At 41.5% G+C, this 25405-nt stretch overlaps 2 protein-coding genes across 4 annotated transcripts; both read left to right on the top strand.

Moving 5' to 3' along the window:
- The first annotated feature begins 1471 nt into the window (after nt 1-1471).
- ZNF502 (zinc finger protein 502) lies at nt 1472-11484 on the top strand. Of its 3 annotated transcripts, none has more exons than XM_043886333.1 (4): nt 1472-1786; nt 6804-6971; nt 7630-7742; nt 8240-11484. In XM_043886333.1, the coding sequence occupies exons 3-4, from the start codon at nt 7688-7690 to the stop codon at nt 9802-9804; spliced, it is 1620 nt and encodes a 539-aa protein (XP_043742268.1). In that variant the 5' UTR covers nt 1472-1786; nt 6804-6971; nt 7630-7687; the 3' UTR covers nt 9805-11484. The 3 variants fall into 3 exon arrangements, with proteins under 3 accessions (XP_043742268.1, XP_043742266.1, XP_043742267.1); XM_043886331.1 differs by having other exon boundaries at nt 6804-6957; XM_043886332.1 differs by lacking the exon at nt 6804-6971.
- An 8889-nt stretch (nt 11485-20373) lies between these two features.
- On the top strand, nt 20374-24080 carry ZNF501 (zinc finger protein 501). The gene has a single exon (XM_043886334.1). The coding sequence runs from the start codon at nt 22809-22811 to the stop codon at nt 23622-23624; it is 816 nt and encodes a 271-aa protein (XP_043742269.1). The 5' UTR covers nt 20374-22808; the 3' UTR covers nt 23625-24080.
- Nucleotides 24081-25405: the final 1325 nt, after the last annotated feature.

Raw genomic sequence — 25405 nt, forward strand, 5'->3', positions numbered from 1 at the left:
AGCCTGAGGTTAGCTACGGAGAGGAGGAGGCTGCCACCGGGGAGTGGGCACTGTGCTGGGAGCTGGGGATGAGGCCAGGGCAGGCAGGGAAAGAATAGGTGGGGGGGGGGGGGGGGAAGAGCGAGGCGAAGGGGTCGGGGAGGCGGAAGGAATCGACAGGGTGGGAGGGTGAGGGGAATGGGTTGGAGAAGGAGGGGCTCATACCAGCGCCAGGACAGCTTCCTCCAGACCCTGGGACTCCTGCCGAGCTGACTTCTCTCGCCTCGGGCCGCTGGACCACAAGGCAGACGTGCCGCTGTGGAAAAGATTATTTTCCCAAAGTTCTTGAGAGTATTCTACTCTGGCCCTGCTGCTCACTTACCTCCAACCCAGGACAAATCCCTAACAGCTCTGAACGTAAATACTCTCTTCCACTCAGGGTTAGGCGGTTGGGATGAAATGCGGCGATTGAAAGGGATTTGTAATCCTTTATTTAAAGGCTGCCTGGTTGCAGAAGCCTGCCATAGTCCTGTGGATGTTGTTGTTTAGTCGCTAAGTTGTGTCCAACTCTTGCAACCCCTGGGCTGCAGCCTTCCAGGCTCCTCTTTCCATGGGATTTCCCAAGCAAGAATACTGGAGTGGATTGCCATTTCCTTCTCCAGGGGATCTTCCGGACCCAGGAATAAAACTGAAGTTTCCTGCCTTGGCAGGCGGATTCTTTACCACTGAACCATCAGGGAAGCGCGTTCCTGTGGATAGGTGTGGATGAGAGACACCAACCCTAATTTGACTCAAGGGAAAACATTTTTACTTTCACAGTTCAACATGGAGTACAGTGCCAGCTGACTGCCTCAGGCATAGATGTCAATGGCAGGAGCTGCTGAGCTACTGTTCTATTTTGTCCCCTGGTGGTGGTGAGCCCTCAACTGGGCAGACTGGGGCCAGCAAAGCCCTTAGTCAGGCTCAGTCCTGCCCCTGGAGCTGGTCTGGATTTCCCATCACCGCTGCTGGAAGTTACACCAAATCTACTTGAAGCTTGAGAGTAAGAAGCAGAGAGGTCTTGGCTGTTGAGAGGAAACAGGTCAGAGAGGGGAGATGTGAAGTTATAACTCAGTTCCCAAAAGGCAGGATCTGTTTAGATGAGAGTCCAAGGAACCATTATGCTGAGGAAGGAGCCAGCATTTATGGGCTGTCCCCACTGCCTATAAGCGAAGGGAAGGGGAGAAGCTAGGGCCAGCACTTTTTAAAAAAGTATTTACTTATCTGGCTGCCACAGGTCTTAGTTGAGCACACAGGATCACTTGCAGCATGTGGGATCTGGTTCCCTGACCAGGGATGGAACTTGGGCCTCCTGCAATGGGAGGACGGAGTCTTAGCCACTGGATCAGTAGGGAAGTGCCAGGAGCTATTCTGTAGCAGATGCAACGTGTTGCTCCCTTGCTGAGATGGCCCGTTCTGACACCCACCTAGTATTTTTTCCAACCCTAACGCCGCCATCTACAGTTTTCCCGAGGCATGAGGTGGTCACTGTATTCCGGGCAAGGTAGTCTTTCATGGGACATCAGGCATGTCACTGCGCTTGGAGGGACACCGACGGGGATTGCCTTCTATGAGGCAGCTATCGAGAGTCTCCTCTCAATTCCTAGACAGACGAGGGCTGCGCGGGACAAGAGCCGCCGGGCCTCTGATGACGCACTACCGGCCGCGCCGCTGTTCTTCCGGCCTCGGCAGGTGACTCTAACCCCTGGGTCTCCGTGTACCTCACGGACAGTGGTCGCTGCTCTGTGGGGAGCCCCCGGACATCACGGTGAGCGGGCGGGACCCAGGGGAAGGGAAAGACAGACACCGCACGCCTCCCGGCAGTGGCGGCGGCCCTGGTTTCTGTGGGAAACCCGCCCGGGCCTCGTTCTCCCCGAATTACTGCGTACCGGGGCGGCCCCGAGCTCCTGGCGGCCCATCCCCGCTTGCAGCTTCAGCACTGATCTCACCAGGGCCTGGCACACAGAACACGCCTAAGAAGATGATGGCGTGAATGAGTGAATGATGATTGAGTAACAGATAAATTACCGAGACCTAGGACCCGAGTTCGGAAACGAAATCCTGGGGGCCAGAGTTCTCCGCTTGGGTACCAGCGGTTTCCCTCAACAGTCCTGCAGCTCAAACTTTAAAAATTTGCAGGTACTTAAAAGGAGAAAGCAAATAGTGTGGAACGCACTAGCGAGAGAGTTTGGAGACCTGAGCTGTAATTCCCTGGGATACCGAGCCGGTTTCTTGATCTCTAATGTTGAACGGTCACTGCCTTCTTTTCTCTACAAAGCTCAGTGGACAGTATGTACGCGATAGCACGCATGGAAACGTTTATGTCTAACAACAGAAGTTTACTATCCATTACTTGCCAAATATTACCTAGAATTTAGAGGCGGGACTACAAGAGTGAGTGACCTCGGAGCCTTGCCAAGTGGGAAGTCGCTTCCCAGTTCAGTACTGGAAAATATATATATGAGCAGATCTGTGATAATATTTTAAACCGCGTTTATTTGGCACTTAACGGGTACCAGGCACTGTTTGAAACAGTTGTGCATTTATTTAGCCTTCACAAGATCTAATTTTTAATGAGGAAATCGAGGTCTGTAAGAGAATAGATGACTGCTATTAAGTGACCCAACGCTGCAGAAAATGTAGGTCCAGTGTGCTGCTGCAGCCTGGAGGAATACTTTACTTGGGGCCAACAAGCAAATCAGGAAGGGCTTCACAAAACAGTACATTTAAGTGTGGTCTTATGTAAGGAATTGTGGTTTCAGTTCTTGAAAAACACCTGGCTTCCCAGAATCCTTCAGCCGTTTCTAGAAGAGTAGCAAAGTGGCAGCAGGATGAAACCTTACAAGACATGAGGAGGATGCTAGGTTCCTGTAAATTTTAGCAAGATGAAGTTGGATATATGTATACATATATATATATATATATATTTCCGCCAAATCTGGATTAAATTTGATCCTTTTAGCATCTTAAAATCATGAACAGATATTTCACATTATCTTATTTGTGTAAGCATTCCATTCTGGCTAACTTAGAAGCCAGATGTCAGCAAACTGTGACCCATGGGCTAAATTTTGGTCTACCACCTGTTTTTGTTAAAAAAAAAAAAATTGTTGAAACAAACAAGCTTACTTGTTTACATATTGTCTAGTTCTGTTTTCAAACTGCAAAGGCAATGCTTGCTAACTTTTGATGTAGACAAACAGCTTGGATGATCCACAACTAGAGAGTAGATATGACAGACTTGTCCTTCTCAAATGTGATATTTCCGGACTCCTGCTGAGTGCTTGCTGTGTGGCATATATCTTTATAAATGCTTTATATGAATTAACTCATTTAGTCAAGGGTTTCACAGAGCGTTGGAGCTGGAAGGACTTGGAATATTACCTGATTTGTCACCTTTTTCAGATAAATAGCCTGTTCACATGGGCTATGGCAGAGTAAAGTTTCTTGAGTTTCAGTACAGCTTGCTTTGCCACTTTGATCTTATTCTGAATGGGAAACCTATACCATATCCATTAGATGTGGCATTTTTAAAAAAAAGGGTTTTTTTGGGGGGGAGGTAGTTTTTAAAATTCTGAGCCAGATCTTTCACTTTAAGATGTTTTTCTGATTATAAAAGTAATTCATGTTTATTGCAGGAAAAATGAAATATGTAGAAGAATATAAAGGACAAAATAAAGTAACCCATTAAATGACCTAGAGATCAGTTGTTGACACTTTGGAGGGTCTTCCACTGCCCTTTTTTATGTGTGTGTTTTGTGTATATATGTGTAGTTGATAATAGTTTCTGTTTACTGAATGCTTACTTTAGTACTGGTATATATGTGCATATTTTTTGTTTTTAGTGTGTTGTAGTCTCCTATTTTAACATATTGTATTCTCGTGAGTATTCTTTGAAAACATGAGTCTTAATAATTTCATAATCTGTCATATTGAGACACTATCAATTTTTACTTGCCTGTATTTTCTTAAAATTATAGTAACAATGTGATCCTTGCACATAAGTCTCTGTGCTCATCTCTGATTATATTTTTTCACTTTTTTCTGTGATAACAGTTATTTATTTATTTCTACAGGAAAACTTTCAAGCATTACAAAAGGAAAGGCCTTAAGACAACAAAAGTTTCAGAGTTTTCTGGTGGTCCAGTGGTTAAGACTTTGTGCTCCCAATCCAGGGGCCAAAGGTTCAATCCCTTGTTAGTGAAGATCCTGCATGCCACATGGCGCAGCAAGAAAAAAGAAAAAAGTGTACCATAATCTTATTCCTCAGAGATGATAGTGGCTAACAAATTCATAGATATTCTGAGAGATTTAAGTTATTTATTTATTTAGGCCATGATGTGCAGCTTGTGTGACCTTAGTTCCCCAACTAGGGATTGAGCCAGGCCCTCAGTGGTGAAAGTGCAGAGTCCTAACCACTGGACCACAAGAGAATTCCTTAAGTTAGCTTTTTAAAAATAAGGCAGAATATAAATAATTGAGGAAATATGGGAAATAGAGGGGGAAAATCATTCATAATTCATATCCCCATGGTGATGATTAATTTTCCTTTTTGGTCTTATTTATATGCATATTTTAACATACATATATGATGCTACATTTGTATCTGAAATTATGACATACTGATAAATTTGAGGATCTTCTGAGATACATTGTAGGTGACTGAGAATTTTGTTCTGAGTTCCTGTACCTACAAAATGGTGATCCTGGTGTCCCAATTGCCACTCAGCATACAACTTTAAGACCTAATATATGTAACTAGATTATCTCTAGAAAGATGGTACCAGTTTATATTCCCACCAGTTGTGTGTGAGAGGCTCTTTCCCTGACCTTTGCCAGTTTTTGAGTTTTAGCATTAAAGAGAAAGTTTTCAATTTGATATAAAAATCAGTTCTTCATTCTTTCAGTTCTCATTTGTTTGATTACCATGGAGGTGAAGCTTTGTTTTGATATGTTTATTGGCTTTTTGTTAATTCTTGGAGTATTTGTTATACTGCCCATTTTTCTGTCAGTTCATCTTTTTTCTTTACACATTAATAAGAAGGTTTTTATTTATCAGGTCAATCTACTTTTTTGATGTATAAATGTAAAAAATACATTTTTTAACCCTTTACTCAGTTTAGATTTATTTTGGTATGTGGTATGAAATAGGAGTCTCACTAAGTGTTTTTTCCAGATAGTTAAACAATCTCAGCATAATTTGGGAGAAATCAATTGTTTATGATTAGAAATGCCAATTTTTATCATATATTATATTATTTTACATATTTCTCTTAGGGGATTAGAGTTTATAAAGTCAAAAGCCAGAGTTTAACTTCCTTGTAAATATGTAAACTCACTGTTAAGGTTTCCTAGTTATACTCCTTTTTTTTTTTTGAGCTGTGCCACACAGTACGCAGAGTCTTAGTTCCCCCACCAGGGACCGAACCCCCACTCCCTGCATTGGAAGGGCAGAGTCTTAACCGCTGAACTGCTGGGGAGATCCCCTAGCTATATAGTCTTGGTGATTTTATCTGTTACCCTCAGAATTTCAATTACTCTCTTTATGACAAAAATTCTAAATACAAGTTTTCAGCCCATACCTCTCTCCTCTATTCCATATATGTATGCCTGATATTTCAAACTGAATGTATCTTTTTCCTCCCAAACCAGTGTTCCCACTCTCATTAAAGGTTACTGTCATCACTCAAGCTTCAAACCAGCAAATTATCATTAACTTTTTCTCCTTACATTCTCTCTAATATTCATCTTGTCCTGTTGTTTTTTCTCTTAGTCAGCCCAGTCCCCTTACTGGATTGCTGAAACAACCTCTCAGGGGTCCTCCAGCCTTCACCTTGCCTCCTACCTTTCACCCCTGTACACACTTCTTCTCTTGTACTATGGACAAAAGGATGTGTGTATGTAATAGCAGATCTAATCATGTCACATCTTTTTTTCAAACCTTTTCCGGTCCTTTTTGTGGCTTTCTGCTCAGTTTAGTGTTAATTCCTTAAAATGACTTGCAGGATTGTATTTGCTTGCCTCAGGCTTCATGGCTTATTTCTAGTGTTTCGTACTTTGGCCTTGTTAGATCTCGTTCATTCTTCTGAAGCATGGGGCTTGATTCCTTTTATATATTCCATTTCATTTCTCTTGATATCTTCTTTTCCCTCTGCCCATCTAATCCTTACTTGTCTCTTCTTCAGTGAGGCTTTCTTTCCCAGGTTAGATTAGGTCCCCTCTGCTCTACATTTCCACAGTGCCCAGTATTTCTGCTTTTTTAATTCCCTTATTTGTAACTACTGGTGTAATTTCTTTATTGAGCTGTGGTGTAAGCTCTGGGTGAGCAGGGTCGTGTCTGACTTTTTCTCCACTGTCTAGCTCTGATTATACCCAGACCCCACTCTACCTCATGAATAGTAGGATTCTGTAGTGGGTCCACTTTATGTCCCTTTATGGAAGAGGATTGGGAAATCCTACCTAGAATCCTCCTAAACTTCTAAAACTCAACACTGAGGCACAGACCTTGATGAGAAGGTCATAGAGCTGGTCTTATTAATTAATTCACCAGACATCCTATTCTTTCATGTTTTCTGAGGTCTTGATTATGATAAACCATCTCTCTGCCTTCTGTCTTTCTTGAGATGTTTCAAGTTTTACTTCTCACTGCAGGCTTATATGGAGAGACATTTTTTGATGAACAGTTACAATTCTGACTTTCCAAAAACCAGAAACTCTCTACTATTTTTACAACTCTTTGTGAGTCAAAAATTATTTCACAGAGTGTTTTTTTTTTTTAACTGCAGCCTGCAGTCTTATATTGAGCTGTGCCTGAAGAAAAATTTTTTCACTGATAAGATACCTTGAAGAAAGGACAATCAGCGTATCTCTGCTGCTGCTACTGCTAAGTCACTTCAGTCGTGTCCGACTCTGTGCGAACCCATCCCTGGGATTCTCCAGGCAAGAACACTGGAGTGGGTTGCCATTTCCTTCTCCAATTAATAAAAGTGAAAAGTGAAAGTGAAGTCGCTCAGTCATGTCTGACTCTTCGCGACCCCATGGACTGCAGCCTATCAGGCTCCTCTGTCCATGGGATTTTCCAGGCAAGAGTACTGGAATGGGGTGCCATTGCCTTCTCTGCAGTGTATCTCTAGGTTGTATCAAATAGAAATCACTAACTACTATCCAGCTCCTTGACATATAGGGGAGGTGGGTGGATCAGACATAATACATTAGCCTTGCTATGAGGCCATTTCCCCCCATGTAACTTTTGATTATATTAATTGCCTTTTCTTTAGATTATTGTATAATGGAAAGAGTGGATTCATTGACATGGATATTCCCATTCTTATTTTTATCTTTATAAATAACATTCTGATGTATTTATCAAGTGCTTGAGTATTTCCTAATATGTTAGTCTGTCTGGCTGTCACTTGAACAGCTGACAGATGGAGTTTGTGAATCCAGAAAGCTGGAAGCCATCCCTAACACTTGGTGAGGCAGGCACATTGCTATCCTGACAGGTTTTGTGTGAGTTATCATATAGTATCCTCAGACAACAGCTGTTTCTCATATTTCTGTTTACTGGGAAAGTGATATCCCTTCCCCCACCTTTTTTTCCTCTATGAGCAGGGCTCCACTTTTCCAGCCTTGAAGTGTTTTACAATCAAAGCAAAGAGAAGATTTGTGGATGTTGAATATGCAAGGAGCTGAAGAGAGAGAGATTGGAAGAGAGATTTGTCCAGGTGAGTGAGCAAGTGTTCACCAGTGGAAGAAATAGGAGGGCTCTGAACATTTTACAAGAGAAACTGAATGAAGCTCAGAAGAGAAAATTGCCCTCTCTTTTGGGATGTTGGGATGAATGTGAGTGAGCATCTTTTGGGGCTCGCTTTTCCCTGGTACTCATTTGATCTCATTTCCACTATTTGGCTCGTTTACATTCTCCCACCGTTTTGCCCTAATCTTGGTCTGTTATTTGTTTGTCTTTTTCCTTTTATCTCCCTTGTCTCTGATTGCCTCACTTCCTTGGTTTCTGCAGCTGCCCATTTCTCATTAATGATGATCACCTTACCCTGGTGCAGATCTCTTCCACCGCTTATAACTCTGAATTACATGCTCACTTGCTCTTATTGACCCTTACTCATAGGCCAGTATTGAGACCTGTCAAAATGAAGTCCCTGTAAGTTAAGGGACTTCCACTCTGCCCTACACAAGAGACATTCACTGTGATGGTTTTTTTCAGGTTGGATGAACAAGCCTGCTCCAGAGCAGGATGGCACTGATATTGAGTTGCCAGGGGTAACCTCAAAGAGATCCCGAGAGGATGAATACCAGGATTCTACATTTGAAGAAAAACATATATGTGAGAACATGAAGGAAAACCCTCCCAGAGAGGCTCCTGGACCACGCTTTTTCCGAGAAGGTTTTGGAGCAATAACTTTTATCCATAAGGAAGCACCTCCAGAAATGATTAGCCAAGAATATCATTTTGAGAGAAGCTTGCTTTTGACCTCAAGTCTTGTTACACATCTCAGGGTTTCTACAGAAGAGAGCCTACATAAATGGGAGACAAGTAGCATACACACCAATGAGGTTTCAGGCCAAAGTAAATATTTGACCCTCTCTACACAGAAAAAATCTTGGAAATGTGGTGAATGTGGAAAAACCTTTACTCAGCGCTCATCCTTTACCCAGCATCAGAGAACTCATACAAGACCCTACACATGTGAGGAATGTGGGAAAACTTTTAGTCGTAGCTCATTCCTTATTCGACATCAAAGAATTCACACTGGAGTGAAGCCATATGAGTGTGAGCAGTGTGGGAAAACATTTAGATGTCGATCATTTCTTACTCAGCATCAGAGAATCCACACTGGAGAGAAACCATATAAATGTAATGAATGTGGGAATTCCTTCCGCAATCATTCACATCTCACTGAACACCAGAGAACTCATACTGGAGAGAAGCCTTACAAATGCAATAGGTGTGGGAAGGCCTTCAGTCAGAACACACACCTCATTCATCATCAGAGAATTCACACTGGTGAGAAACCTTATTTATGCAATGAATGTGGCTCTTCTTTTCGCAAACACTCAAATCTTACACAACATCAGAGAATTCACACTGGGGAAAAACCGTATAAATGTGATGAGTGTGGGAAAACTTTCCATACAAAGGCAAACCTCTCTCAGCATCAGAGAATTCATACTGGAGAGAAACCCTATAAATGTAAGGAATGTGGGAAAGCCTTTTGTCAGAGCCCATCCCTTATTAAACACCAGCGAATTCATACTGGAGAAAAACCATATAAATGTAAGGAATGTGGCAAAGCTTTTGCTCAGAGCACCCCACTCACTAAACATCAGAGAATTCATACAGGAGAAAGACCCTACAAATGCAGCGAATGTGGTAAAGCTTTCATTCAGAGCATTTGCCTTATTCGGCATCAGAGAAGTCACACTGGAGAAAAACCCTATAAATGCAATGAATGTGGAAAGGGCTTTAACCAGAATACCTGCCTCACTCAGCATATGAGAATTCATACTGGAGAGAAGCCCTATAAATGTCAAGAATGTGGGAAAGCCTTTGCTCACAACACATCTCTTACTGAACATCACAGAACTCACACTGGTGAGAAGCTCTATAAATGTAGTGAGTGTGAGAAAACCTTCCGCAAGTATGCACACCTTAGTGAACATTACAGGATTCACACTGGTGAGAAGCCTTATGAGTGTGTCGAATGTGGAAAATTCTTCAGACATAGTTCAGTCCTTTTCAGACATCAGAAACTTCACAGTGCTGAATAAATCTGGCATTCATGAGATGGTTTCTTTAGGGAGAGTGCTAGGAATCTGGCCCAGGGGAGAGGCACAGGAAGAGTTCCTAGAGGGAAGGATAAAGGAGCCTTAGACACCACACTCAGAAGAATATTTTCAGAAATGGAGGTGGGAGTTTGGAGAATGCAGAGCCTACTCCAGGTGGGCATCTGGGAATACAGGCTAGGAAGGAAGTTCCTACTTTTCAGAGAAATCTTGGCTCCTTGCCATTCCTTTCCCTAGGGCACTCTTAATAGCTGGAGGTGCCATTTATTAAGCCAACACTGTGTTTTCCTTATTACACTCCTGCCTTAGCTCCTCGACTTGTCACCTGTGTTCACTGCTCACTAGGCTGGGTTGCTTTTCCAAACTGATGCTCAATGTGAAAGTGGCAGCTGTTCTGAGGTGGTGCTGAGTAGCCTCCAAATGACTGAGGTGGCTACTGTGGGAAGGCTGCCCATCTGTGGACCTGGTCCCACGAAGGGGAGACAGAAACAAACAAAAACAGAATCCTTATTCATTTATTTATTCAACAAATATTGGGATATATGGCAAGAACTGGGCTGATTGCTGCAGGAATGGTGAAGAAGGCTTTTCATCAGGGTGAGGGAGATCTTTCCCAATCCTTTAAAACTGGAGGGTCACTTGGGGCTAAGAAGGAAATAAGTCAAAACTTTTCTCAAATGCTCTCAGTTTGTGGGAAGGAAGTCAGATCTGCTTAGAGGGTCACAGAGAGGAAGACCTACCTTCTATACCTGTAGAATTATTGGCTTACCCAGAGAGGAAATGGTTTTTGCTGGGTTACCAGTGGTAAGAGGCCTCAGAGCAGGAAGTCTACCTGTGACTGAGCAAGCCACCCACATATTCCTGACCAGGACTAGGGCATAGTCCTGTCCCTTATCAGTTTGGCTGGTCGACTAGTACACAGGGAGGAGGGGGTAGGAGCCCACTAGGATCAGCTTGGGACTTGGTTTGTTAGCCCTTAGGGTGAGAAAGCATTTGTGATAAAGGAAGGCAGCCCCTTTCAGGTTGGCTGCGCTTGGGCATTGGTGAACCAGTCCTTAAGAGAGAGAGCTTCAGTGATGAAGTCACTGTATTGGAGAAGGCTAGGTTTTGTGTAATCACGGCATTGGAGGTTTGTTTTTTGCTTTGTTTTGACTGTGCCACTTGGCACAAGGAATCTGAGTTTCCTGACCAAGATTGAGCCCGTGCCCATTGCAGCAGAAGCATGGAGTCTTAACCACTGGACCACCAGGGAAGTCCCGGCACTGGAGATTATAACCATAGATTCATGAGAGTTGGATGTTTGTTTTTATTGGGACTTTCTTATTCCAGGATGTTTATCATTCTTTGTGAACTAGAGCTATCTAGGGAACCACTTCTCATGGGATGCATTTGGAAAGAATTCTAAAGAGAATTACCTCTTTTTCAACTCTGAAAATCAAGATAGCATGGTTTGCCATGACTGATGGCATTTTATTTTTTGAGTGAAAAGAAGGGCATGTTTCCCCTTCTCCATTCTCTTTCTTGTTCTTAACTGCTACCTAGAGAATCAGCTGTGGAAGATTATATGAGGATAGCCTTTGACTGGCATTTGAAATAGTTTTCTATGCTCTGAAGTTGATATAGTTTTTAAAAATATGACCATTAAACACAACTAAAGTAAGTTAATTCTGGATTGGTTATTTGGAACTCAGCATTGATTTTTTTTTTTTTCCAGAGCAACTGTCTTACAAGCATTAGTTTGAGCTATTAACTGCCAATAATGGGAATGTGACAGAAATAACGTAATTTTCCCTCTCCAGCTATAAAGGTGATGTTCACAAACCTGCTATAGGGCAGTTACTAATTGAGTAAATTAATGTCTTATGGGAAAAAATAACCCTATGAAAACTGTATTTTATGCTCATGGAAAAAAAGTCTACAGAAAGCAAATGTCTGTATTTTTTTCAAACACTGAAGAATTCATTGCTAGCACATAGTAAATGTTCAGTAAATGTTTATTTGTTGAGTTAATATATTTTAATCAAACTCTGCCTACCAAAAACTTAAGGAACTTCTTGACATTTAGAGTGATATTTATATGCTACTGTCTTTGGCGTCTTGACTGGAGGTTAGAGAGGAAAGGGAGAGTTTTCTTGAGAAAGAAGTCAGAAAACCTTAAGGGTGAAAGATGCCTCAGTTGTTAGGAAGATTTTCTAAAGTGGAATGGACAAACCGAGATTTTAATCCTCAGGCTAAGAGAGTCTGGTACCATTTTTACTTCCTGGAGAAGCAGAAAGAAAAAGAACTCATCAGCTTTACCCTCATCCCATATTCTCACACATGCAGATATTTACTCCTGATTTTGTGTCAGTTGCTGGCCCACCATGTGTCAAGTCACTCCAGCTTGGCCTCAAGTCTGGCTTCTTCCTCAGCCTTCCCTCATCATGTCCAATCAACCACTATATCCAGTTGACTTACAACTCCTAAACTAGGAAGCCACCCCCACTAAAAGTGCTTTATCCAAGCTTCCTGATTTCCTAGGCTTTTTTTCCATTTTCCCAAACAGTCTTGCAGTTTCTTGTACCACTGGGCCATCTTTCACATGTCTTCTGGATGGACTTTGCAAGACACAACCGTGGCAGCTCTGTGGTTCTCTCTCTGAATCAAGTGTTAGCCTCCAGGGGTACCTGAGTCTCCTCATCTGGCCCATGCCTGCTTTGCCTTTTCAGAGGGCACTCCTTGCACGTTCTATTCCATAGTGCAAATTTCTGTGACATCATCATTGGACTCCAGTTTGGCACCTTTGCACATTCTCTTCCTATCTCCTGCTTCTCTTCCCTGCTTCTGCTTGCTTGGGAGGCTCTCATTTGTCACTTGTGAATGTGCTCAGGCAACAACTCTTCCAAGCTGTCTCTGATGTCACATGGTCTGTATTTCTGTATTTTTTGACTTCATCATTTTATGTATCAGGTTATAATGGCTTCCCTGATAGCTCAGTTGGTGAGGAATCCGCCTGCAATGCAGGAGACCCTGGTTCGATTCCTGGGTCAGGAAGATCTGCTGGAGAAGTGATAGGCTATCCATTACAGTATTCTTGGGCTTCCTTTGTGGCTCACTGCTAAAGAATCCGCCTGCAATGCGGGAGACCTGGTTCGATCCCTGGGTCAGGAAAGGCTGGAGAGGGGAAAGGCCCGCTCCAGGATTCTGGCCTGGAGAAGCCCACGGACTGTATAGTCCATGGGGTCGCGAAGAGTCGGACAGGGAAGCCATGGAGCAGCCTGTGTCCTGCCCAAGCCTGGCTCTTTATCTGGCCCAAAATCTTCATTCTACTCCACTCCTGTAGCATTGCACAAACACCTTCCTGGTGGCCTGGTTGACCAACTAGAGTTTCTTAGGTACAGAAAAAGTCCAAAGGCAACCCTTACAATCTAAGGAAAATACAGAAATGCTATTTAGAGGACTTCCATGATAGCTCAGTTGGTAAAGAATCCACCTACAATGCAGGAGACCCCCAGTTCAATTCCTGGGTCAGGAAGACCTGCTGGAGAAGGGATAGGCCACCCACTCCAGTATTCTTGGGCTTCCCTTTTGGCTCAGATGGCAAAGAATCTGCCTGCAATGCAGTAGACCTAGGTTTAATCCCTGGGTTGGGAAGATCCCCTGGAGAAGGGAGTGGCTACCCACTTCAGTATTCTGGCCTGGAGAATTCCATGGACTGTATAGTTGCAAAGAGGTTGCAAAGAGTCGGACATGACTGAGCGACGTTCACTTCACTTCATAATGGCTAGTTTACAAATTTTTCTCTTCCCACTGTCAGCTCCATCAGGACAGGAGCCATGTGAAATTTATTCACTTTTGTATCCATATCTCTGGCCTTTAGTAGGTGCTCAGTAAATAAATACCTGTTGAGCTCAACTAAAATTGAGTCAGACGATTCTCCATACCCAAATGCAGGTTGTGACTTAAGTCCACAGTTATTAGCAGAAAGGTACAGTGAATACAAGAGTATGTCATGAAGTGTTTTTCAGAAGTAAGAATTCTGAACCTTCCCTGAAGGTACAGAGTGTGTGGTCCACTCTGATACAGAGAGGATCTCGTAAGCAAAAGTAATATGTGGCAAAAAAAATTGAGGGCGGGGTGTTCTGTTACAGATTAGACATTTAAATGTCCCATCATAGTTTAACAAATTGTTTTCAGATATATTGATGTCATGGTCAACAGGAAGAGGAAAATGCATGCAGGTGTAGAAGCGGAGCTATGTCAACTGGAATATCCTTGCAGCAAGAGAGACTAGCTGAGCAGTGATGCTGGCTTGGCAGGAGAGTAGCTGAGCTTAAAAACCCTAATGTGGAAGCCCTTCCTGAACTCATGGCTTTCCTTGGGGCTCTGGAATGATGAAGAATTAGAATGTGTTACTTATATTCACTGCGTCAAAATGTAATTTGTGACTTTAGAAGAACACGAGATGAGGCCACATGAGAGCCACAAAATAAGAAGGGAAGACAGAAGGATGGTTGAACTTGCCTGAGGTCACACAGCTATTCTCAGGTGAAGTTGAAATCCCAGTGTCCTTGCTTTTCCCTCTGATTTCTCTTTACTGGTTGTACCTCTGCTCCATGATGCCTCTTTCCTTGTGTGTTATGCCCTAATTCTGAGAATGGGAGAAGCTCACTTTAGATCAAGAAGCTTTTTGGCCTGTAGAATAAGACCTTATTGCATGTAAGTGAGGGGGAGAAAGAAGTTGATTCTGCATCTTAACCCCATCTTTTTCCCTACATAATGCAGAAATCTAGTCTTGACCCCTGGTAGCTCTAGTTTCACTTTCTTGAAGCTGCTGGCTAGAGCAGGGCTAAGGTCATCTTAGTTCAGTGGGATTTTTTGGTGTCCATTTCTCCAATCCATTTTCCACCTCTCATTGAAGAAACTCATCACAAATTGCAGTTAAGCCCCAGATTCCTGTTTCTAGTAACCTACTCTGCCTAGGGCACCCTACTGCCAGGTTAGTTTCCACCCAGAAGAGCCTCTTGATAGAGATTCTTTGAAGTCTAAAAGGGAAAAAGTGTGTAGGCTTAGGATCTTTGGGATGTGGAATGTTAGGGCTATCGAGGAAGAAGATGCTATCTGATTCAAAAGAATTAATGAGGCTGAGACACTGGGTAAAAAGAAAGGCAAGCCCAACATTGTTCTCTGGCCTGTCAGCTAAAGGGTCCCCTTTTAGCTGAAGAGAGCGATGGTTTTCAGTCTATTTCCACTTCTGTTTTCAGCATCATAAATGGACTCCATTTTGTGAAAAGGTCCATCTGAAAACTTTTTAAATTAATTTATTTTAATTGGAGGCTAATTACTTTACAATATTGTCCATCTGGAAATTTGAGCAGATAACTTTGTTGCATCTCATTCACTTAAGTGCTTCCTGAAAGCCTACTACTGCACAGGAGGGATATGATGTTAAGAAGTGTTAGTCACTCAGTCCTGTCGGACTCTTTGTGACCCCATGAACTGTAGCCTGCCAGCCTCCTCTGTCAATGTTATTCTCCAAGCAAGAATACTGGAGTGGGTTGCCATTCCTGACCCAGGAATCTTCCTGACCCAGGAATCGAACCTGGGTGACAGCCCTGTTTTCCTGAGCTTGCAGATCATTGGAAATGCCTGGAAGTGGGTCAGGTGCCCTGCTGCCCATGGCTTCATTTCTGGAATATGCAAATACTGCCTGAATGAAGATCAGCAAGATCTAAAGTTTCTCAGAATGGGGCCAGGGGTGCTACCTCGAAGGCAGGAAAGTCCTGTAAGTCATTGCAGTCAACGGGGCTTGGAACTGGGATTTGGGGAACGTGGTAATGTTCTGCAAACATTATTGACCATTTTTAAGTACCAGAAATTCTTGGTAAATTACACGGAAAACTTCATTTAATCCTGACAGCAACACTATGAAATTTGGTATCTTTGAAATTAGTATCTTTAAAAATGAGGGAAGTGGCACAGAGGGGTAACTTGCCCAGGTTCACATGCTGAGAACCTGGGACTTCAACGCAAAGCAGAGCTCTTGTCTTTTGGCCAATTGTTGATCCAACAGCCGGAAGCAGTAGGGTGTTTTGGGGTTCCTGTGAGGAGATCGATTATCCGACAGTTCAGAACGTGTAGCAGGAAGGTTGAAGCCAGGTTTAGGGAAACTTTCAGAAAACCTTCCAAGGATGGTGACCTGGAACAGAATTTTGGGGAAGATAAATGTCCGATTGCCGGGTGAATTAACCTGGGGTAAGAGTTCCCGGGGACGACCCCGACTCTCACTTGACTTCAGCATCCTTATTCGGGGAAGAGGTATACTGAGGTGCGTTTGCGACTGTTTTCTGGCGGGGGAGGAAGCTCGGCGGCTTGCCAGGGAGGAGACGGCTGCATTTGCTGGTGCGGCACATATTGTTGGCGTCAGGTTGGACCGGAGCGCCCGGGAGGAGCTGCGAGCTGCCTGGGAACCCGCAGACGCGAGAGGACGGAAAAGTATGGCGGGCGGTGCCTCGCGGTTCGCTTGGTGAGCAGACTTGGCCGTCCCTGGCTGCGGCTGGTCCAGGAGTTGAGCTGGCCTCAACGCCTCTTCGGAGGAGGAAATGGCAATCCATTCCAGTAGTCTTGCCTGGAGAATCCCAGGGACAGAGAGCTTGGTGGGCTGCCGTCTATGGGGTAGCACAGAATCGGACACGACTGACGCGACTTAGCAGCAGCAGCAGCAGCAACTCCTCTTCCTTCCAGGCGAGCCAGGCCTTTGGAGCCAGGCCGGGAAGTTGGGACCGGCTCCCTTGGAGAGGGAGGGAGGAAGGCTGTACCAGAGCCCTGGTCTGGGAGGCCGGGTTTCATTTATTTGTACTTGAGTGAGCGAACTCGTGGGTTACTTCCGTTTTCTGTGTCCTAGAAACGAATGCTATCCCTCGTTTTGCCATTTCACAAAGTTGTGCGGGTTGAATAAGTAAATGTGCAATTTACCTCTTTCCTATCATTAAGTTTTTATTCCTAATAGCAACAGGGTAGGTGCTGTGTGAAGACACCCAGACTCAACAGTTTAAACAGCAGGTACTATGTATTGTATGCTTATCAGCCGGTATGATTCAAATACGTTCCATGTATTAATTCATTTATACATCATCACAACCCTATGAAGGTAATGATCAGCTCCATTTAACATTTTTTAAGAATGGAACACAGAAAAGGTAAAGTAACTTACCCAGTACCACTTATTGGCTAATAACTGATGGAACGTGGATTCAAACCCAAGAGACTGCCAGCTTCAAGCTCATGTCATATACTTGTCTTCAAAGTTTAGTGGAGGAAGATGGAATGTAATCAGTGTTAAACACAGAATGGAAAGTACTACAGTAGATACATGTGACATTCTTTTAGAATGTTGAGAAAGTGCCTTGAAAAGGTGAAGAAAACTTTTCTAGAGGAAGAAATGTTAAAATTGTTCAGAGGTGTGAATTAATCTAATTAGAAATTTGAAGGTAATTAATTTGTTCGGTGTCAAGAGGTGCTAGTGGATGGGGACAGATTAGACTGGAAACCCTGTCACTGTCTTTTGATACAGTATTCTTTCCTTTTTATTCATAGGGGTTCTTAAAACCTTTCCTCTTAGGAGAGGTCCCTAATATCTTTCAATAGGCTCCCACTGTCTTTTGTTGGAGATTCTGCTTCACACTGAGACTGTCTTATTTTCCTGAAATTCATCAGCCTCTGATTGTGAGAGACTTAAGTGCTGGGGTGTTGTCCTGTTGTTCACTTTGTAAGGCAAGTGCAGAGAAAAAGAAGTGAGCCGGGCAGTCAGGCAAGAAAAGGAGATTTATTAGAGGGAAGAGAGGATGACTGGCTCTTAAAGAGAACCAGCATTCTCCCTTTCTGATGGAGTCCTTCTTATATCCCAACAATGAAAAATTCTCTGAAGGGATGATATGTAGCCAGAGGTCTGGAATCTGGTGGTCTCGCAGCTTTGAGAAGATAGGTGCCAGTGAGATAACAGGATGCCATTTGGGCAGTTTGATCAGTCTCACAGATTACCTGATTCATTATCTGTTTTCAAGGTTGACATAACGAGCCATCTTATCAATGAGACCCCATGTGGGCCCTATCACACTTAGCCTATTTGTTTATTTATTTTGGCCATGCCAGGCAGCATGCAGGATCTTAGTTCCCTGAGCAGGGATCAGACCCATGCTCCCTGCTGTGGAAGCCCAGAGTCTTAACCATTGGACTACCAGGGAAGTCCCTCAGCTTGTTCTTAACAAGAGGCCATCTCACTGCTTGACAAATAGTGGCACCTCACTTAGTACTTTTTCATATAAATGAATAACCAGCTTCAATCAAAGAGGGACTTCAAAGGGCTTGATTTGAGATTTTTGCTTTTTCCCCATCTATCTTTGGAGTCAAAGGATCACAAAATGTTGGTACTAGAGGAAGCTTTAAATATTTTTTTTCACAGATTAAAAAAATATAATTTTTCATTTCACAGGTTAAAAAAAAATGAAATCACAATTGAAGTTGAGTGACTTGCTTCAGGTTACCAAATAAGATAGCGGAAGAGCAGAGACTAGAACCCAGACATTTTGATTCAGTCCAGTGCTTGTCTCATTGCCTTTCACTGTTGCCCCACAGTCTTTGATTTTTGAAATCAGTGGCTTCTCCATTAGGTTTGGAGTGTATGTATGGGGTCGGGGGGGCTGGTTGGTGGGCTCAAATCTTATTCCTGGTGGAGAAATTTTACCTGAGGATGCTTGGTCCTTAAGAGCACCAGCCCTCTTTTTTTGTGCATTGTCACCTCTCCCTGACTTTCGTCATTAGTGATACTCTCCCAGGAGAACGACATGCTTTCATTTAGACTTAAAATAGTCATTTGGGTATGGATGGGCTATTTCTGGATTCCCATGAATCTAGAGTATGAAGGAAGTAAAGTAAGCTAACAATTTGTGGGTGGTCTTTCTCCTCCCTCTGCACCTCAGATTCCTGCTCTTCCTCATGGCAATTGTGTCCAGGAGGGAAACCAGTGTTGCTTGCGTTCCTAACAACTTGTCTCTGGGTAAGTGAAATCTAACTAGAGCCCAGGATGGGTTGTTATGGGAGTACTCATTAGGCAGACTTAAGGTGGCAACCACTAGTGACCACTAAACCTAGACCTTGCAGACTGAAAACACAGAACTCTCCAGAAATGGTACCATCTTACTCAAATCAGAGTGAGAGTGGCCTGTTGTGAAAGAAGGCTCTGAGTAACTGGTTACAGGATAGATCAGAGTGTGCAGTAATTTCTTATCATGTATACTTAAACTGAAGTCACCCTGAAACCACTCACTGAATTGCTAAGTATGATGGTCTAATCGTGTAGTGGTCAGAAACTAATAGTAAGGACATCCCTGGTTGGCCCAGTGGCTAAGGCGCTTCATTCCCAATGCAGGGGGCCCAGGTTCCATCCCTGGTCAAGGAAATAGATCCCACATAGAGCAACTGAGAGTTTCCATGCCACAGCTCAAGATCCTACATGCCAAAGCTAAGATCTGGCGCAGCCAAATAAGTAAATAAAAAGAAACTGATAGTAAATTATTGGAAGACCCATTGTAAAGGTGAATTAAATGTTTCCCCAGAGGGTATGCAATGGGTTCCTGGCCTCATTTGGAACAAGAATCATGACCACTGTTATTGGCCATCAGAAGGCACTGTGGAGCCTGGGTATCTGTTAAACTCAGTAAGAATAGTACTAGGTGAACTGGATTTTTAGGTAATGGGAACTCTGTGAATAGATGTGACTATTTATTTCTATTTATTAGACTAGAATTCATTCTAGTCTAATATGTTCACATAGTACATGTATACATATGTGTCTATGTGTGCACTGAGAGATCCTAGAAGAAAAATACCAACAGTTTCTTCTGGATGGTAGGATTTCAAGTAATTTCATTTTTGGCCTAATCATTTTTTATGATATGTTTCATTCTATATAACTAAGAAAACAAAATGATTTTTATTTGGGGACAATAAAATTAGAGGAAATAAAGATGTGCTTAGAGTTTTGGTTTTCTATTTAGCTGTGTAAACCACTTAGAGTTTATTTTTGTGTATAGTATGTCCATAATGGAAGTTTATACAGCAGATAAAGATAAATTCACACAAAGTAGTCACTTTATTAACAACCATTGTTGGTACAAGACTGCCCAATCAGATCAATCTCTGACCATAAACCATTAAAAAATTTATTGTATTATAGTTGACTTACAATGTTATGTTAATTTCAGGTGAACAGTACAGTGATTCAGTTATACATATACATATATTCAGTCTTTTTCAGATTCTTTCCTCATATAGGTTATCAAAGAATACTGAATAGAGTTCCCTGTGCTGTAGAGTAGGTCTTTGTTGGTTATCAATCTTGTAAATAGTGGTGTGTGTATGTTAATTCCAAGCTCCTGATTTATCCCTTCTGCCCATGTTTCCCTTTTGGTAACCATACATTTGTTTTCAAAATCTGTAAGTCTGTTTCCGTTTTGTAAATAAGTTCATTTGTGTCATTTTTTAAAATTAGAGTCCACATATGAGTGATATCATATGGTATTTGTCTTTCTCTGTCTACTTTACTTCACTTAGTTCATCTTTAAGTCCAAACATGTTACTGCAAAAGGAATTATTTTGTTCTCTTTTAGGACTTAGCAATATTCCATTGTATATGTGTATCATATCTTCTTTATCCATTCCTCTGTTGATGGACATTTAGGTTGCTTCCATGTCTTGGCTATTGTGAATTGTGCTGCAGTGAACATTGGAGTATATGTACCTTTTCCGATTATGGCTTTCTCTGGATATACCCAAGAGTGAGATTGCTGGATCATATGATAGTTCTACTTTAGATTTTAAGAAACTTCCCTACTGTTCTTCATAGTGGCTGTTACCAATTACCATTCTTACCAACAGTATAGGAGGGCACCCTTTTCTTCACACCCTCTCCAACATTAATTGTTTGTATTTCGATGATGACTATTCTGACCAATGTGAGGCTATACCTCATTGTAGTTTTGATTTGAGTTTCTCTAATTACTGATGTTGAGATCTTTTCATGTACTTTTTGTCCATCTGTAATTCTTCTTTGAAGAAATGTCTATTTTGATCTTCTGCCTATTTTTTTATTTTTTTGACATAGAACTGCATGATCTGTTTGTATATATTGGAGATTATGACTGTAAACTATTTGTGCAGATATACCAGTGTATACCAGTTGACTCTCAGCCCCAGTAGATCTGTATGTAAAAACATGAAATGATCTCAGAGACATATTCCTTAGTGAAAAAAGCATCAAATTGCATAGGAGCATCTATAGAACAATTTTATTTATGTAAAAAAACCAAATGCTATATATATATGTAAAAAATATGTAGAAAAAAGACTGAAAGTATATACTCCAAATTATCTCTGGGAAGGAGATGGGTTTGTTCTGGTAGAGTGGGGTGGTGATGGTTATACAAATTACAGTTTTATCCTATATACCTACATGTTATTATAATATTTTAAAGTGAGGATACATTCATGTGTAACTTGTATAATTAAAATAGAAGGTGGCCTCAGGAAATAAGAATGTTTGTGTCTCCAGACCATCTAGAGGAGAGATTGCTCTGATGGCGGGGTGCCTGAATATTTGTTCTCTGATTCTGTGTAGCTTTATGAGTGCATCAGATTCAAAGTTTGATGCTGTTAAGATTGTCTAAGTAGTCCACTCTTTCTCCACTTCTGTGCTTCCTGAGGTGTGTCCTGATGACAACAATTTGGTTGTCATACAGTTTTTCTATAATGGGGAGAATGTATTAACCAGCTGGATGTTAAGCATAAAAACTTTTCACTGTAAACTAGTAAAGTGACTCTGTGGGTTTTTTTTTTTTTTTTTTTTTTTTTTGACTTTGTGTTTGCTACATCATTCTCCTTGTGAATTTGATTAGTACATGTCAGATAATGAAGAGTTTTTTTGGCTTCAAAGGTGAGGGCCAGATTCTGGCTGTAGTGAAGTTACTATCCACTAGGGTCTTCTTCCTTACGGACCACCTCTATCTTATTTTTCTGTAAACAAAACAGTGGTAGTTTCTTTCATTGAGCAGAGCTCTAGTTTCCAAACTTGGAGATTTCCCAGTTGTATGTAGGGGGACAACAATGGATGCTGAATGTTTTGGAGAGAGAGAGATCCAAAGAGACACTATCAAGGTGAGTGAATAGGGAAGGATTGGTGAGACGGACCTAGCAAAGGTTACAGCCTGGATCACCTTTGAAATCTTAACAGAGAAGTTCTTCAGTTATCACTAGTCTGTGAAGATACTACTTATAGGCAACCGAAGGAAACATCATTACTTTTCACCCATTTTTTTGAGGACTAGAGACTAGATGAGTAGTAATTTTCCCCAACACTTAAGTTACCCAAGATTAGTATCTTATTATTCTCCTCTTTGTCAGTCTGGATAATTCTAAATTACTGGATCAGGTTTTAGTATTTGTGTGTTTCAGAATAAATCACAGTAGGGAAATTTATAGATTTCCCAAGACCTGTCATTACTTAATCTCTTTCAGCCAATCACCTATTCTAATCTTTTCTCCCCATCATTGTAATCTTCCTCTGTTATTGACAAGAGGATAAAAATCAGGGCTCTACAATGCAGGTCCTCTGTTCTGCATGTAGGATATTTTCCTTTGTGGATTTTTTTCAGGTGAGAAAACCAAGCCTGATGGCACAGTGTTAAATGACTTGAAAAGATGTGGAAGATCAGAGAGCCTGGTCATCAGAGGTTTGCATTAGGAGAAGCTGAAGATGCATGCTGAACAAGGACTAGGAGGGGAAATTGTGAGGAATGACTGGGAGGACACCACATGCACACAGACCTTTTACAGGAGAGCAGTGTTACTCTAAAGATAATCATCTTTGAGAAAGTTCCTGTAAATATGAATTTGACAGAAAATTTCTTGTAAACTGGAGCCTATCAGACAGATGTCCTTTTATTGTTACAGACAGCATGAGTTCCAGCCAGATTTCACTGCACATGAAACATCAGAGATTTAACAGGCGGAAGAAACCTTCAGAATGTAGCGAATGTGGAAAGTGTTTTACTCAGAGATCATCTCTTACCCAGCATCAGAGGATTCACACAGGAGAGAAGCCCTACGTATGTACTGAATGTGGAACTTGTTTCCGTAAACAGTCAAATCTTACTCAACATCTTAAGATTCATACAGGAGAGAAACCTTATAAATGTAATGAATGTGAGAAAGCTTTTCAAACAAAAGCAGTCCTCATCCAGCTTCTGAGAATTCATACTGGGGAAAAACCATATAAATGCAGTGAATGTGGCAAAGCCTTTTGTCAGAGTCCGTCCCTTATTAAACACCTGCGAGTTCACACTGGAGAGAAACCCTATAAATGTAGGGAGTGTGGCAAAGCCTTCAGTCAGAGTATATGCCTTACTCGTCATCAGAGAAGTCATTCTGGAGATAGACCTTATAAGTGTAATGACTGTGGGAAAGCCTTTAATCAGAGTGCATGCCTCATGCAGTATTGGAGGATCCATTCAGAAGAGAAGCCCTATACATGTACCAAATGTGGTAAAGCTTTCACTCAGAACTCTTCCCTTGTTGAACACGAGAGGACTCACACTGGAGAGAAACTTTATAAGTGTAGTGAGTGTGAAAAAACCTTCCGCAAGCAAGCACACCTTAGTGAACATTACAGAATTCACACTGGAGAGAAACCTTATGAGTGTGCTGACTGTGGGAAGTCCTTCAGGCACAGCTCAGCACTTGTGCGACATCAGAGGCTTCATGCTGGAGAATAAACTCGAGATACAACCAGGGTGAAATATGAAAACAAATTTTTTTTTTTTCAAAATTCTTAGGAGATTAAGATTCAGTCTTTGGCTGGGATGAATATGTTGTATGTTGCACAAGAGGCAATTGTGTCTTAAAAGTTAAGAAAACAGAACTAGACAGTCTTGAGTTTGATGGCTTCTCTGCCACTTAATGGATGTCTGACCTTACCTGTCTGAGCCTCAGTTTTTCCCATCCCCCCTAAAAAATAACAATGATACTTACTACGGTTGTATTGAGAATAAAATGAATTCTATATAATAACTAACTGCCATTAGTTGATTTTGAGTGATAGATGTTCCAGAAGTTAATAAATCTTGTTATTGAAAACAAAACTCAACATCTTTTTTTCTTTTGGTTCTCCTAGTTTATTTCTTCTGAAGAATATTCTTGTAATTGAACTGTGATTTTATACTTAATCTACAGAAGGCTATTTAAGCTATGATGTGAAGATTTAAATAGGAGAACACATTTAAGACCAGTTTCTCCTTGAAAAAAAATCAAATTTAATCAGAGAAGGAAGAAATTACTGGAATTTGAGCGAACATTTTGGGTATTCTAAAGAGCCTTATGTAGATTTTTAGATCCATTGTATACTGTACTAAGTTGCTTCAGTCATGTCTGACTTCGCAAACCTGTGGACTGTAGCCTGCCGTCTCCTCTGTCTGTGGGATTCTCCAGGCAAGAATACTGGAGATTCAGAGATGTGTGGATGGGGGTGCCTCACAACAATGAATGGCTTCTTAAAGCTCAAAAGAAGCAAAGAAATCAAAGGATACTTTTGATTGTGCTTCAGGCAATGCTAACAAGCTGCTCAATGTAAACAAGCATATCTGACACTAAAATGTACCCTTGTAAGAAAAGTAGGAGCTGTTTTCCAAATTCCAGAGTCAAGAAAAAACAGAAAGGAACTTGATTTCATCGAAGTCAAATAGGTAATGTCAGAGTTGAATTTCAGTCTAGATCCTGGTTTTTATAGTACCAAACTCACAGGTAATTTTCCATCACTGACCCCTCCCATTATGTGAGATGCCAAAATTGTGAAAACCATTAAAGAAAAAAAGAAAACAAAACGGTTTTTTTTTTTTTCAACTTACAGTAGTATATACTCATTGAAACACAATTATAAGAGTGGAAAATTAAAATTACATGCTTTTATCAAATAAATATACTAAAATAGTTACTTTAGTATATTTATTCTAGCCTTTCTTCTCTGCTTAGTTTTTCTTCCTTTCATTTAAAAAAAGTAACTGGGGGATTCCCTGGTGATCCAGTGGTTAGGTCTCTGCATGTCCACTGCTGTGGGCCCAGGTTCAATCCCTGGCCAGGGAACTAGGATCCCACAAGTTGCATGGCAAGAAAAAAAAGTAACTATGATCATTGTGTTATATCTTGCTATTGATTTAACATAAACATTTAGCTATACTATTAAAGACTTTCTATAAACCTTGTTTCAATGGCTGCCTAACATTTTATTGAATTATTCATAATTTACTGACTTGTTTCCCTTCTGTTTGATATTTAAATTAATGCCATTTTTTCTTATAAATCCACTAGTCCACTTAGTGCATTGCCTGACACATGGTATGTTCTCTTGTTAGTAATATTATCAATTCACCAGTGAAACATGTTTGTATATAAAGCTTTTTCATCATTTAAAATTATTGCCTTAGGATTTTCAGAAGGTATGACCTTTAATTTTATTTTAAAAATTTCATTAATTTTTTTGACTGAACGATACAAGCTTATG

Source organism: Cervus elaphus, chromosome 24, assembly GCF_910594005.1.
Source record: "Cervus elaphus chromosome 24, mCerEla1.1, whole genome shotgun sequence".
In the NCBI taxonomy this organism is placed as follows: domain Eukaryota; kingdom Metazoa; phylum Chordata; class Mammalia; order Artiodactyla; family Cervidae; genus Cervus; species Cervus elaphus.